This window comes from Cheilinus undulatus, linkage group 22 (genome assembly GCF_018320785.1).
Source record: "Cheilinus undulatus linkage group 22, ASM1832078v1, whole genome shotgun sequence".
Taxonomy (NCBI): Eukaryota; Metazoa; Chordata; class Actinopteri; order Labriformes; family Labridae; genus Cheilinus; species Cheilinus undulatus.
Genome location: NC_054886.1, coordinates 16,377,712 through 16,392,044, shown reverse-complemented (window position 1 = coordinate 16,392,044; position 14,333 = coordinate 16,377,712). Strand labels below are relative to the sequence as shown.

Here is a 14,333-nt window from a genome sequence, read left to right as displayed (position 1 = left end):
TGTTTTTTTTAATTTTATTTTTTTACAAGGAGCTGTTAATATATCACAGGCAAAACGGAAGTTGAGCTATCTATACTAACTGAAGACATGAACAATAATCCTTTACAAGCATGTTTTTCAATACATTTCTGGCTGTGGTATCATTGTATTTCTCCCCATGTAATGATTGATACATACTCCAAAACTACTTTTGCTGAAGCTGGTCACTATCAAACTAATTCTACCTTTCTAAACACTTAAAAAAGTCATTTAAGATTTTTTATGCTCATTTAGCTTTGTGATAATTTCTCCAAAAGAATTTGAAATGCATTATCCAAAAATGATCCATATTAAAAGTACCACTACTTGTAAATCAATAGGCTAAACATTGTTTCCATCATTTAAAAAACATTGCTATTTTCTTATTGGTGTCCATAACTACTTAATGAAGCATAGCATAGAATCAGTGAAGTACCCTGAACATCTTCAGTGTGCTAGCCTTGAAGCTGTAGGGACTGAAAAAACAGACAGACATGTAGTAAAACTTTTATTAATTTTTTCCCCAAGTCAAAAAACAAACAGAACAAAGATACAGAGAATGAGATAATGAATCAGTTTCTATACAGTGGCAATTTCAAGTTGAACCTTCCTTTGCCCAGACACGTGAAGTCTTTCCTCAGTTTGAAACCCTGTCTTGCCCTCAGACGTACATTTTCTGCACAGGCAAACAACCCGGAAATCCCAGAGTTGTCTGAGTCGACTGGACAGCACAGATTTTAGACAACAGGATTCAATGCAAGCAGGGTGGACAAAATATCTTAATGTCTGGGGCTTATGTCCACCACAATATTTACTAAGTGCAATTATCGAAACCTGTGTTACCTCAAAGGCTAGAAGATTAGGTCCTTTCAAATCCAGACCAGGTTGGATACAATTTTTATCTCCTCAGGACTTCCAAATACATCCCCCTCTTCCCATGATTCCCCCTCATCAAAGACAGAAACACTGGTAGAAAAGGAAAACAAACACTGATTGAAATGAGGATCACTTGTGGATGAAGAGGGAGGAGGTAGGGGACCCAACTTCAAATTCAGAAACAGCATCGAGCTCAGAAATGAGGGGCTGGAAATTTTTCATTGGTGTCAGGAGTGCCAACAGTTCCCTTGTAGATTCACACTATCAAGTCATGTGAAAGCACCCATATTTGAAAAGGTCACACTAATGTAGTGGGTAAGTTTCTTTATAGAGAGGCCCAAAGTGCCAGTTCTTTGGACAATCTCTATTTAAAAGAAAATGTTCCAAGCTGCTGAGAAGAGAAAGGCGAATGAGGAAGAACGCACCGCAACAAACTGTGAACTGACTGAACTGAGGACTCATTGTTTTGCCCTCCCAACCTTGACTAACACAGTGCCACACTGTGGTGGCAGCATGCAACAATGTGTAAACTGCAAATATAATAGCGCAGATGCTGGCTTTGAAATAATTTGGGACTACTGGGGGCAGAATGAGGGTGAAAAATCAGTGTACTCCCCTTCATCCTCTGCCCCTTCATCCACAGATTATGAACATGAGCATCCTGCAAACAGCTTCACAAAGTCACCAGAAGCAAACCAGAGAAAAGCAAAAAAAAAATCTTAATTTTCCTCTATTCATATTCACACAGAATAGCAATTAACTTTTTCTTAAATAGCCCAAATAAACCTGGGTATACATCAGCTATCAGAAACGGGAGGAAGATTCGCAACAAATGGGAGGGATTTCAAAAATAATGCAAACCTAAAGCTTGATAAAATGTATTGTGCTACTCATGCAAACAATGCCAGAAGCAGCAACACCATACTAGAATCCCTCGTCCATATGTGCCCCATTTCCTCCTAGAATCAAAATTAAAGAGAATAATCCTTCTGATTATTACTTTTTCATATAAATCTTTTAATTCCCATTGTAAAGGGAATAATTCTATTTGGAAAAGTGTTGTTTTTATGCACAAGTATCCAAAAATGGTAGAGTATAAGAGGATGCTGGTGGGTGTTTTCATGACATCTTTCAGGGTTTTTTTTGTCTTTGGGGTGTGAAGGATGAACAGGGAAGGGCAATGGATACATAAATCTATGAATTCAATCATGTTCAAGAGTGACATTTCCTTCGTGCACGCCAGTTCCTCCCTCATACGTACTGCTGTTATTCCAACATTCTTAGTAAGACAATCCTACTCCTCCATCTTTGATCCAAGTGCCCCTGAAACTGGCAGCAACTGTAGTTTGTACAAAAGCAGCAAAAGGTCTAACAAGATACACCTTGGTGAAATACGCAGTAAACAAAGTCTAAACCTTAACTCCTTGATTTTCTTTAGACGTTAGTGATGAATACAATCCACTTCTCAAAAGGCTTTTGGCAATATGTATGCTGTCCACGACTATACACCCAACATTTAAAGAAAGAGAGAGACTGGATGCAGTACACTATAAAGTTAAAAAGGGACATTTCTTCCCCCTTAGGTGTTCACAACATCTTTCTCTCCTTTTAATTCTCCTCATGGGACTTGCAGTTTTTGCTCCAACACCCCATGTGAAAATAAAAAAACACTATTTCAAAAGGCAGCCTTTTTTCCTTCAGGTGAAGCAGTTCAATATCTTTCACATAATAGCTTCAACAACATTTTTTGTAAAGATGATGGAGGGCTCAGATGGTGAAGATCAGAGCAAACAGAGGTCGCACAGGAGATAGTCAGTGAAAGGGACCTTGTGGCCTTGTGTAGAAGCGTCGCCACCTCCAGCTGGTTAAGAGTCTCTGTCCTTCAGATAAGGTGACGTGGTTTCTTCAGCCACCTCTGCTTCTCCTCTGTGGCTCTTTAGTTGTTCTCCTCATCGCTGTCGTCAGGGCTGATAGCTGGGCTGTAGGTAGGGGAGGTGGGGCTGTATCCAGGTGAAGTTGGGCTGTACGTTGAGCCTTTAGGACTAGTTGGCGAGTATGTAGGAGATGTGGGCGAGTACTTGGGTGAAGTTGGAGAGTAAGTAGGTGAAGTTGGGGAATATTTGGGGCTGGTGGGGGTGTAAGTGGGGGAGGTAGGGGAGTAGGTTGGAGAGGTGGGGCTGTATTTTGGAGTCGTTGGGGAGTATGTGGGAGAAGTCGGCGAGTACTTGGGTGATGTTGGGGAGTACTTTGGCGAGGTGGGGGAGTATTTGGGAGAGGTGGGAGTGTACTCTGGGGAGCTGGGGCTGTATGAGGGTGAAGTCGGGGTGTATTTCGGGGAGGTGGGCGAGTACGAAGGGGAGCTGGGGCTGTATGAAGGGGAGCTGGGTGTGTAGGTGGGTGACTGCGGGGTGTACCGTGGACTGGAGGGTGAGTAGGAAGGAGAGGTGGGGGAGTAAGAGGGAGAAGTGGGTGAGTAGTTGGGGCTGGTAGGGGTGTAGTTGGGAGAGGTTGGGGAGTAAGAGGGCGATGTTGGGGAATAGGAGGGAGAGGTGGGGGAGTAACTTGGTGAAGTAGGGGTGTAGTTGGGCGATGTGGGGCTGTAGCTTGGGCTGGTCGGTGAGTAAGAGGGAGAAGTAGGGGAGTAGGATGGAGATGTGGGGGAGTACGATGGAGATGTTGGAGAGTACGAGGGGGATGTGGGTGAATAAGAAGGTGAAGTAGGGGAGTAACTGGGTGACGTGGGGCTGTAGCTTGGCGATGTTGGGCTGTAGCTTGGTGATGTGGGGGAGTAGGATGGAGATGTGGGTGAGTAAGAAGGAGATGTTGGGGAGTAGGAGGGAGATGTCGGAGAATAAGAGGGAGAGGTTGGTGAATAGGATGGCGAGGTTGGGGAGTAACTCGGTGAGGTGGGTGAGTATGAAGGAGATGTTGGGCTGTAGTTGGGGCTGGTGGGGGAGTAAGAGGGAGAAGTGGGGGAGTAGGAGGGAGACGTTGGGGAGTAGCCAGGGCTCTGTGGGGTGTACCCTCCAGGAGAGCGAGGCTCGTAGGCTGGGGAGGTGGGGGAGTAGTTTGGGGACATTGCTCCACCTAAAAATAAAAGAAAAACTGTTAAAGGTGGCCAATGACTTGAGGAGTGCCTCAGGGATCCATTCTTGGACAACTACTGTTTTCTAGTTAATTCAGTGTTAAACTGTTTCTACAAAGCCTCTGCCTTAATTTACCACTGGCATAATTATATTAATCAGACATTTGATACATTGAATTTTTAATTCAAGAAAAAAAGCTGAAACCATTACATTTGAGGGCTTTTTCACAAAAAAAGATTTCGTAACTTATCAAAATCACAGGCTATTTAACGTCAGTCTAATAAAATTTGTAAAAGCCTAGGACATGTTGCAGGGAGCAAGAATCTTGTTCTAGGAAGATAAGCTTCCACCTTCTGGAAATTAAATGCAGTTATTTTTAGTCTATTTGTTATTGGTAAAAAAAAATACCTCAATGTTTCTTTTCTAAAGGTCTAATACACATTACACGGTATGTTGTTTCTGTTACATTAAGTTCACAAACAAGCCCTTTGTTGTTCTTCCCTACTTCACTCATTACTTTATCAGTTTCTCCTGTCTTTTTTTTTTAATCAAGTTCTACAAGTTTATTTACAAATTTTACCAATATCTTACCTGGAGATGGGATGTATGGGCTTGCAGGTCCCGGAGATCCTGGAGACCCAGGAGTGGGGGACCAGGCTGGGGAGTAGCCTGGAGAGAAACCACTTGCATCTGAAGCTGCACTGGGAGAGAAACCTGCTGCTCCAGGAGTCATGCCGCTTCCTTCATATAAGAATTAAGAAATGAAGCGTTATTGAATTAATCTTAAAATAGCAGAGAATCTGAAGCATCATGGGTATACACTCACCAACACTGGGGGACCAGGCACCATAGGCTGGTGTTGCGCCGGTGTTCCAGGGGGTCATGGCAGGAGACATACCGCTCATGGGACTCGGAACGGTGCCAAAGAACATTCCAGTTGCTACAAATAGGTTACATACAGAACAGATATAATATCACAGACACGATATCTACTAAAGAACAAACTGCACTCAAAAATCTCTCCACTTACGTCCTGCCACACTGATGCCAGGTATGTTGGTAGGAATCTCCATGCCATATTTACACTTCTCAGCATCCAACAACAGGTCAAAGCAACCTGTACCAGCAGGGGCAAGCTGGCCAAGCATGATGTTCTCAGATACACCCTTCATGGGGTCACTCTCCCCGTGAGATGACGCTTCCATCAACACATCCACCTAGAGGAGAAAATTCAACAACATGTAGAGTGAGAGAAAATGAAAATCTGTTGTTTTGCTGGTGAAACAGCTTAAAAGCACAACTTAATGATTGTTTTCTCACCGTCTCCTCAAAGGAACACTTCATGAGTGGTCCTGTGTCTTGACGGTTGATGCCGTGACGTGTGATGGCCATAAGGTGACCACGGCAAGTCATGGTGTCACAAAGCAGAGCCAAGTGACGGTAGTTGACGTAGGAGCCGTCAAAAGAGATGACGTGGTACAACTCCCTCTCTAGAGCCTTTCGCACTGCTTCGATACCCAGCACCTTCATAGACAATTAAAAAGTTTTAATACATGATGCTATTCTACAGATACCATCAAACTATCTTAAGCTTTAGTACCGTGAAGATCTCCACGATGTCGTTGGAGGTGGTCCTGACGGGGTCTACGTCCTTCTCGCTGAGGACCCTCATGAGGCTCACTCCATCTGTCTCCAGGATCCACTCCTGCAGGGCCTTGAACTCACCATCCTCAGTGATGATTATCTTCTTCTTGTTGTCTGTTTGGGGCAGGTGCATGTACACCTGGAGAAGAAGAGAGACACCTTTGATTTTCAGCCAAAGCACAACTTTTTATTCCTTTGTCAATCAGAAACTATCACTGTGGGTAAAACTTAACACAGCTGTTTAGGTGCACTCTGTTACCTTGCTGATCTGCTCAATGCCTTGCAGGGTCATGTCTGTTAGCATGTTGGATTCGATGCACCTCAAGAACACATCGTCATCCATTTTGTCCACAACCTCCTCATCCTGGACAACAGAAATACAGTTATTAACCATAAAAATGTTGTTTTTTAAAAATTATTTACATTTCTATTGAATGTAAAAATCACAGCTCACCTCTTGGAACTTGTTCTCATCACTGTTCATGATTCTAATTCGCAGGACAAGTTTCTCAGCATTGTCGTCATTGAAAATACAGTTCAGGTCATCTCCAAAACCTTGAGGAGAAAACAAAAAGAACATCAATCCAAACATCAATGGAAATAACCATTATGTTGAAAATCAGATTTTATAGACTGTTTTAGACTCATACAAAGACAAATAAATATCAAGGAAAGAAGAGCCATTTATAGTTTTTGGCATCAATCACAGGACTTTTATGACCTCAAACCTCATTTACAAAAAAATAAAGTTTTATGCAACATACCTAAATTGATCTTCTCTGCAATCTGCTCCATAGTCAGCTTGCGATCAGTCATGTGTTTACGGTCCAGCTCAATGCGCAGCAGCCATGGGGAAATACGTGTCACATCGAAGTCCGGCATCTCATAGTAGACATTCACCCACTCCTGGTCCTCAGCCACCACTGTGTTTTGAGGATTTGGGTCATAGTAGATAGCTGTGTTGGCTGTGACCTGTGTAGAAAAAGTTATTATTAGTCACAAATAAAGTTTGTCAGCATATTGGTGTGAAACTGTGCGTTAATATAAATTATAAATAAAAGCAGTAATTTCGCATCTATCACACCTTTCTCAGCGTGGTGTGCTCTAGTCGACAGAGTATGTCCTTGGCTCTTTCTGCATCACGTGCAGCCTGACCCAGCAGAAACACAGTCAGCGAGGGAGTCTTTGGCCTCTTGGAGATGTTAATCAACTCCTTCAGACGAGGCACACCCAGGGTTACGTTCTTGGCGGACACACCAGCATAGTGGAAAGTGTTCAGGGTCATCTGGGTAGCCGGTTCTCCCAGTGACTGAGCAGCCAGAGCGCCGACCATTTCACCCGGGTGAGCCTGCATACAGAGGGAAGCACACAATTAGCAAAGAGTATATGGCAACTCTTAATATACTAATAAAAGTCTATTGACTTACAATGGATTGGTTGAACTTGGTCTCGATCTCTCCCAGCAGCCAGTCAAAAGCCTCAGTGGAAAGGCGAAACTCCTCGGTCATGCGTTTTGAGCAGAGCGTGGAGCGCAGGTGGATGTTGAAGAGCAAAGTGGCATTTTGCTGGGCCTGTCTACTGAGCGGGTCGTCACCATTCACAATCACAAGCTTCTTACTGAGCTCATGAGTTCCTGGAGATCCAAAAACCCCACAAAGATTCTTATTGATACTCAAAAGAAGAAGTAGGGCTTGTCTTATCTTACAGATTGTCATTTTACTCTTAATATTTATCTAACTTGTTTTCCCCCTTGTACATGTTTAAATTCATTATATACTGTAAGTGATCCTTTTTGTGGTTCCAGTTTCCCTCTGGTGTGCTGTTTAAGTACTGCAACTGGGCTACAAGAGGTCATTTACTGTGAGCTTTGGACATTTTAAATTGAAAGAATTTCCAACCTGCACATATTTAGTTGGCGTGCAAATTTCTAAATGCTTACTGACATAATATTTATTAGAACTGCATTGCACTAGGTCTGTTTTCTTGAGTAGAACTGATCAGTATTTGGAAGAGCCCCGGAAAATTTGTAGATTTTATATCTGGTTGTTGGGTACTATGGTTTAAAATTTGCACTTTACACAGTCATTTGTTAAGTTAGCAATTTCTCTGTTAAACAAAGAGAGGGACTTAGACTTGAACTGTAGAATCAGAGGATTCCTCAGGTGGATTTTTGTGGCTTTAAAAAGGACCTGAGGCCATGCCATGACCTGCCTGCTCTAATTGTACAACAGCATTTCTTCCACATGGTTTACAAAATCCTGAGCTTACCGTCAATCACCCTTAGTGGATTTAGATCTGTCGGAGTTCGTGTGTTGATACGGAAGATCTTCTGGGCGTTCCAAATCATTCTAGCCAGATTGCAGGGAAGCACCACCTGGAGAAGTGAGGAAAATTGGAGAATTTGTTAACTTTTTAAAAGAAACTATAAAAGGTATGCAGAAATCTTCAGGTGTTCTGTCCTCACCTTACTGTCCCCAGTGGGGAAGATGGCTCTGAGGACTTCCCTGTCCTCCTTCATCTTCTCAAACTCCCTCTCTAAAGCACTCTGCACATGGGCGTTGGTCATGACATCTTTAACAACGTCTTCCTGGAGCACCCGCCTCAGTGCTCGCTCATTGGTGCAGTCAAACTTAAACCTAAACAGATAGATCAGAAAATGTATGTATTATACACATAAACTCAGAAATTAACTACCTAATTCTTATAATGTTGAAATTCAAATGTGTGACTCACTTCTTTTCAAAAGCCTTATTTGAGGGTTTGAGTGTTGCCAAGTTTTGGAACTCGACATTCTCTCCTGCCAGGCCATCCTCTCCATAACGCAGCTGAACCACCTGATTGATGGAGTTACGCACTGTGGCGTCATACTTCACCATCACCGACTCCATGGATTTGATCAAACGACGCTGGATGTAACCTAGTAGGAAGATCAGATGTTAAAACTGAATCCATTCAGTTACTATTTTACAACATCACGTCCCAACTCTCTGCTGCCTCTTTCCCTCCCTGGACTCACCAGTCTCAGCAGTCTTGACAGCTGTGTCGATCAGACCCTCTCTGCCTCCCATGGCGTGGAAGAAAAACTCTGTTGGTGTCAAACCGGCCAAGTAGGAGTTTTCCACGAAGCCTCTGCTCTCAGGGCCGTAGTCATCTTTAATGAAGTGGGGTAGAGTGCGGTGTTTGAAGCCGAAGGGGATTCGTTTACCCTCCACATTCTGCTGCCCCACCACGGCAATAACCTACATACCAAAGGCACATTTTGTCAATGATAAAGCACATAAAGCATGTTTTATCTATTCCTTATAGTCTGAGGGAAAATTGACCTGTGAGATGTTAATCTTTGAACCCTTGGAACCAGCCACCACCATGGACTTGAAGTTGTTGTACTCAGAAAGAGACTTCTGTGCTGAAGAACCCGTTTTGTCTCGAGCGTCGTTGAGGATACGATTCACCTGATTCTCAAAGGTCTGCCTTAGGGTGTTACCAGGGGTCGGCTCCAGCTCGTTGTTGTGGGCTTTCTCAATGACCTAGTAGACACAAGACAAAACTGTAACTTTTCTATTCCTTATACCAACTGTGAAGAGACTATGGAGATTCTATAAATACACTGAGCTTACTTCTATCACATCCTGTTTGGCTTTCTTGATGGTGTTCTGGATGTCAAGATAAGTCTTGGCATCAGCAATGGAGTCACCAATACCAATGGAATGACCTAAAAGCAATAAAGATAAAACAATGGCAAATCAAATGAGGAAAAACAAAAAACACTGAATAATAACAGGTATTCTGAGTGCTTCCTCACCCTCAATAAGCAGCCAGTTGTTGACCACTGTCTGAATGTTAGAGTAGAAGAGTCTGGTGATGTCATGGCCCATCTCCAGGTAGGAGATGTGGACGAGGGAGCCAGCTGATGTTCCCAGAGATTTCTTGCAAAGGATGCCCATGATCAACTCACCGTTCTCCACTATGACCTGTGTTAATGGATTTAACATTTTGATGCTTGCTTTGCTTAACATTCTTTAATCCATCTATAAAAAGTAAATTAGGGAGTGTACCTTTGTGTCTCCAGGTGAGATGTGTTTGTAGGGGCCGCTGTCTTCATCATCAGGGTGTGTGCTGTGTGTGCGGATCACGTTAATGTGACCAGGAATGATTAGACTGAAGACCTGCTTCCCTGTCCACAAAGGACGTGGCTTCAGGATGGCCGGCTGAGGCACTTTCCCATCCCAGGTGGAGAGGAACATGAGAAGGTTCATCACTTCACCCTGGGAAGGGGAAACAGATCATTGTAACACGCTGACAAAGCAATAAACGCTGCTACTGCTGATTTCCTAATCTGCATACCCTCTCTAAGAAGACGTCTCTTTTGGTAAATTTACGGACAGCTGTGAGCGTGTCCTGCACGATACCCATGACGGGCCTGTTGGACTGAGGGGTGACGATCATACGTGGCACCATGGCCAGCTCCTGGATCTCTGCCCTCGTCTCCAGGGACTGAGGCAAGTGGAGGTTCATCTCATCCCCATCAAAATCAGCGTTGTATGGGGTGGTGACACTTTAGGAAGGTGAGAGGACAGAAAGTAAGACTACAGTTTGCAAACCGTTACAGACTGGGATAAACTGTTGGTGACAAGAACAAAGCTCAAATGGACATAGTGATAGAAAATGCTGACAACAAAATGTATTAAGAATTGAAATTTAATGGAAAGAATACACTCAATTATTGCTGAACATATTTACATAAACGCTAACATAGATTTCAAACGAAAAAATACACCAAAAAAGCAAGGTCTGTCTTTATCTTGTACCTGAGGTTGAGTCGAAATGTGGACCATGGCAGAATCCGTACTCTGTGCCCCATCATGGACATTTTATGTAGTGTAGGCTGTCTGTTGAAGATGACGATGTCTCCATCACACATGTGTCTTTCCACCTAAAAAGAAAAAAAATCAGCTTTAGTCAACATAAATCATATTTTAATCATCTGAAAAAGAAAGTCTTCTGGGTTGTATATCTATTTTGGTCTTGCCTTATAGCCAATCTGCAGATGAAGGTCACTTGGTTTTGGGTGGAATCGCAGGTCAATTCTGTCTCCATTGTCACGGATGATGTATTTAGCTCCTGGGTACTGGCTGTTGCCTCTCCTCACAAGCTCCTGTAGTCTTTGATGGCAATCAGAGTGTATTAGTTGATACATAGTTTTAAAAAAAAAGGTTTTACAAATCACACAATTTTATAAGTACCTGTCAATGTTGAAGGGTGTGACGATTTCTGGGAAGGTCATGTTGGCTGCGATGGATCGTGGTACGCCCACTTGGTCAATTTGCAGATTGGGATCTGGGGTGATTACAGTTCGGGCTGAGAAGTCCACACGCTTTCCCATCAGGTTACCTCGGACCCGACCTTCTTTTCCCTTTAGGCGCTGTTTTATGGATTTGAGAGGGCGGCCAGACTTTTGCATTGCCTGTAACAAAAATCCATAATTTCATTAAAAACCTACCATAACACTGTGCAATTTTTTTTAAGATTAAACTGTGAAAAGATGGACTGGGCTCAGGGTGCATTCCCTATTGGACCCTACAAAATCATCTGCCAGGTAGGACTTAAACATCAAGGTGCTGAAGAAGAGAATACATACCCTAGGAAGACCTGGCAATTCATTGTCCACCATGGTGGCCACATGAAACTGAAGTAATTTGACATCTTCTGCTATGACATGAGCTGCAGCACCACTCTGCTCATTTCTTCTCAGCTGGTTGTTGATTTTGACAATATCAGCAAGTTTGTGGGTCAAGTCATCCTTTAAAAAAAGAAGAAAATTCATAGATTGTTAATCATTTTCAATTTCTGTACAACTTTCTGACAAATTAAGGAAAAGAAGGAGTCTCACTACAACAGAATTGTTTATTCTTACCTGGTTGCGAGCAGATCCCTGCATAACTACAGCAGGCCTGACAGCCAGAGGAGGAACAGGCAACACAGTCACAATCATCCACTCTGGTCTTGAGTACTTGGGGTCCATGCCCAGGATTATGTCCTCTTCATCAGAGATGCGCTTGAAAATCTCATGAACACGTTCAGGACTCAGTAGGATTTTCTTTTCCTGTGAATCCTCATTAACGTGTTTCCACTCAGCGTACAGCTCCAAACCAGAGCGCCTGATGCTCGGCTGGTAGCGCCCACAGCCACCGTGGCCCTAGGTGAGGAGAGAAAGACAGAGCGGGAGCCAGTTAGTAACTTTCAAAGTGTTCAAATCCATTAGCTATGAAAAAGGCTCCAGCCAAATACCTTTTCCTTAGAAATGTCCTCTTCTGTTTCCTGCTGCTCCATTCCAAATTTGTTGTCCATCTCCTCTCCTCCTTCACAGATGTTTTTTCCTTTGCACAACTCATACACATGTGTCAGACGCTTTCTTGGCTGCCCTTTAGATTTCACCAGGATATCTTTGATCTTTGGGTTGTTCTGGAGAAAAATGCAACAGTTAACAATTGAAAATTCTTAGAAAAAAATCAAAATATTAAACATCAGCAAAGTTGTATAAAAAAGTGGCGTAAAAAGCAAAAAAAAATGCTTACAGAATCCACAAGTAGCTTGGAGCAGAAGAAGCAGACACATCGAAGAACCTTCATTATCTTTGTTATGAAGCCGACGTGGAATACCGGCTTCGCCAGTTCTATGTGTCCAAAGTGGCCTGGACATTCTGTCATGTTTCCTGAAGTAACAAAACCCATTTAAGTCACATGACATTCTTATGTCACATGAAACAGCACCTCTGATTTATGTTGGTTTTCATCATTTAGCATCAGCAAATCAAGCATCAACATGACTGCACACCTGCACATGTCTGACATCTCCCAGTTCGTTCTATGACCCCTTGTCTTGGGTCCATAAGGCCACCAAGTTTAGGACGTCCTCCTTCTGTTGTTTCAGGGTATTTAATTCCCCCTTCTGTAACGGACATCCGTTTCTGGGGAGAAAAACAATATCACAAGTTCTTCAATATACACCATATACATCAATATCAAGCAGTAGCAGCAAGTTTAGAGCAAGTGTTAAATAAAAATATCAGTCTACATGTAACAGAATCTTAATGTGATTACATTAAAAACCGTTGTTCAGGGTAAAAAAATTAATCAAGTGAGAGGTAAAGGGCAAGGCGTTGAAATTAAAAGTTGTCAAACCTTTGATTTAACTCAACTAAAAACTAGTCATATAGCTCGACGATTAAAAATTTGCCAACGTGTAAACTAACTGTTAGGCAAGCAAACAAACACGAATGCTCTGAAACTTCATAATCCAATCCCGATTGAAAGGAAACATGCGTGTGTGATCTTTTATTTTTTATTTATTTATTGAGCACGTAAAGAGACGAATGCGTACAAAGCGACTGTTGCTCGTAGCCGAACAAGCTAAGTCGATAACAGTTGGCTAATAAGAAACACAACATCAACATATTAATGGGCCTGTAAGTTTCTTTACATTATTAAAATGGGGGTTTAATTCATGTTATATAATGTACCCTCTTTGAAAATGTTGTGCTTTAAGTTTTTCAAACTCCCTGCTACATGCTAGTTAGCACAAGCTCCACTAGCCTGACACAGCTAGCTAGGCTAGGCTAACAGCAATCACTTTCCGTTGTAAATAGAACCATGTCTTTGTCAAATATGTTAGACTACAAGATAAGTCAAAAACTGTAAAGAGTGATATGATCTGTCAGATAGATAAGAAATACCCCATCCCCAGACAGAAAACCTACAAGTTCATCTGGGCTGATGATGCCGAATTGTACTCTCTTGATCGTGCGCAATGGGCATGCGCTGTCGCCGGAGGGCGGTCCGTGCATCCTGTCTATTCAAAGAGACGCGTCCTTCCTCGGCACGCCGCTTTGTGAGCAGGAACAGCCTTTAAATTGTCACCACGACTCTGGTCAGGCCGCCAACGGTGACCGGAAAGTCTCCGAAGGCGATATCCCAGGGACCTCTGCTGTCGGTTGCCTTTGTAGCCTTATAATTTGTGTTTTGGTCCTAACTAAAATGGCTACCGACTGCTCCCTTCCCTTTTTCCGATCTACGCTGTGGAGCGCTCTCAGCGCTTCTGAGCTTGTAGTGGTTCAACGCCTGTTTATATAGACTGACAGCGTACCACGGGGTTACACACTCAAAAAGTCACGGGCTGACTCTTCAGTAGGTGGGACATGGAACTCTGTAGTAAGACGTTCATTGGCCATTCAAGACAGTTGAGTGAATAAGTGATTGACTTACACGTACAGCCAATTAGAGGGCACGTTTACAATTTTGACGAATAAAGGCCGAAGGCGGGCGTTGAATAAATATAAACCCATCCTGATTGGCTCTATTAAAGTGAAAAAGGCGGTGTGACTAGTACTTTGCATATATAACATGAATATTCTGTTTAAATCCTTTTGATTTGATAGTTTTCTCATTAATATTGAGTACCATGAACAAGCGGACCAATGGCTGTTACGAGATAAACCTTCTTACAATGACGTCAACGAAAACCGCCCATCTTCCGATGTTTGCCGAACCTTGCCGATGTGGATTTCTTCCCTCAGAGCAAAAATAAAAAAAATCTCTGTTCTCCCGTTCGTCTCGCTCTAGATCAGCCTGGGCTCTAAGAAAACAGGCTCAGGGCTGAGGCCTGTTTAGACCTTTGATTAATAAAGGGGAATATGTCTAAAAACACGAGATT

The 14,333-nt window shown here is 42.9% G+C and overlaps 1 protein-coding gene across 1 annotated transcript; it reads right to left on the bottom strand.

Moving 5' to 3' along the window:
- Nucleotides 1–513: 513 nt before the first annotated feature.
- Nucleotides 514–13,705, bottom strand: polr2a (RNA polymerase II subunit A). Its single transcript, XM_041778721.1, has 29 exons — nt 13,381–13,705; nt 12,459–12,591; nt 12,200–12,336; nt 11,913–12,086; nt 11,539–11,820; nt 11,263–11,424; nt 10,868–11,088; nt 10,654–10,786; nt 10,433–10,557; nt 9,969–10,179; nt 9,680–9,889; nt 9,427–9,595; nt 9,242–9,336; nt 8,948–9,151; nt 8,641–8,863; nt 8,358–8,541; nt 8,089–8,260; nt 7,893–7,998; nt 7,052–7,257; nt 6,709–6,972; nt 6,389–6,596; nt 6,079–6,179; nt 5,884–5,988; nt 5,581–5,763; nt 5,301–5,504; nt 5,011–5,197; nt 4,807–4,920; nt 4,572–4,721; nt 514–3,981 (listed from the first exon to the last, which is right to left on the bottom strand). The coding sequence occupies exons 1-29, from the start codon at nt 13,465–13,467 to the stop codon at nt 2,831–2,833; spliced, it is 5,901 nt and encodes a 1,966-aa protein (XP_041634655.1). The 5' UTR covers nt 13,468–13,705; the 3' UTR covers nt 514–2,830.
- Nucleotides 13,706–14,333: the final 628 nt, after the last annotated feature.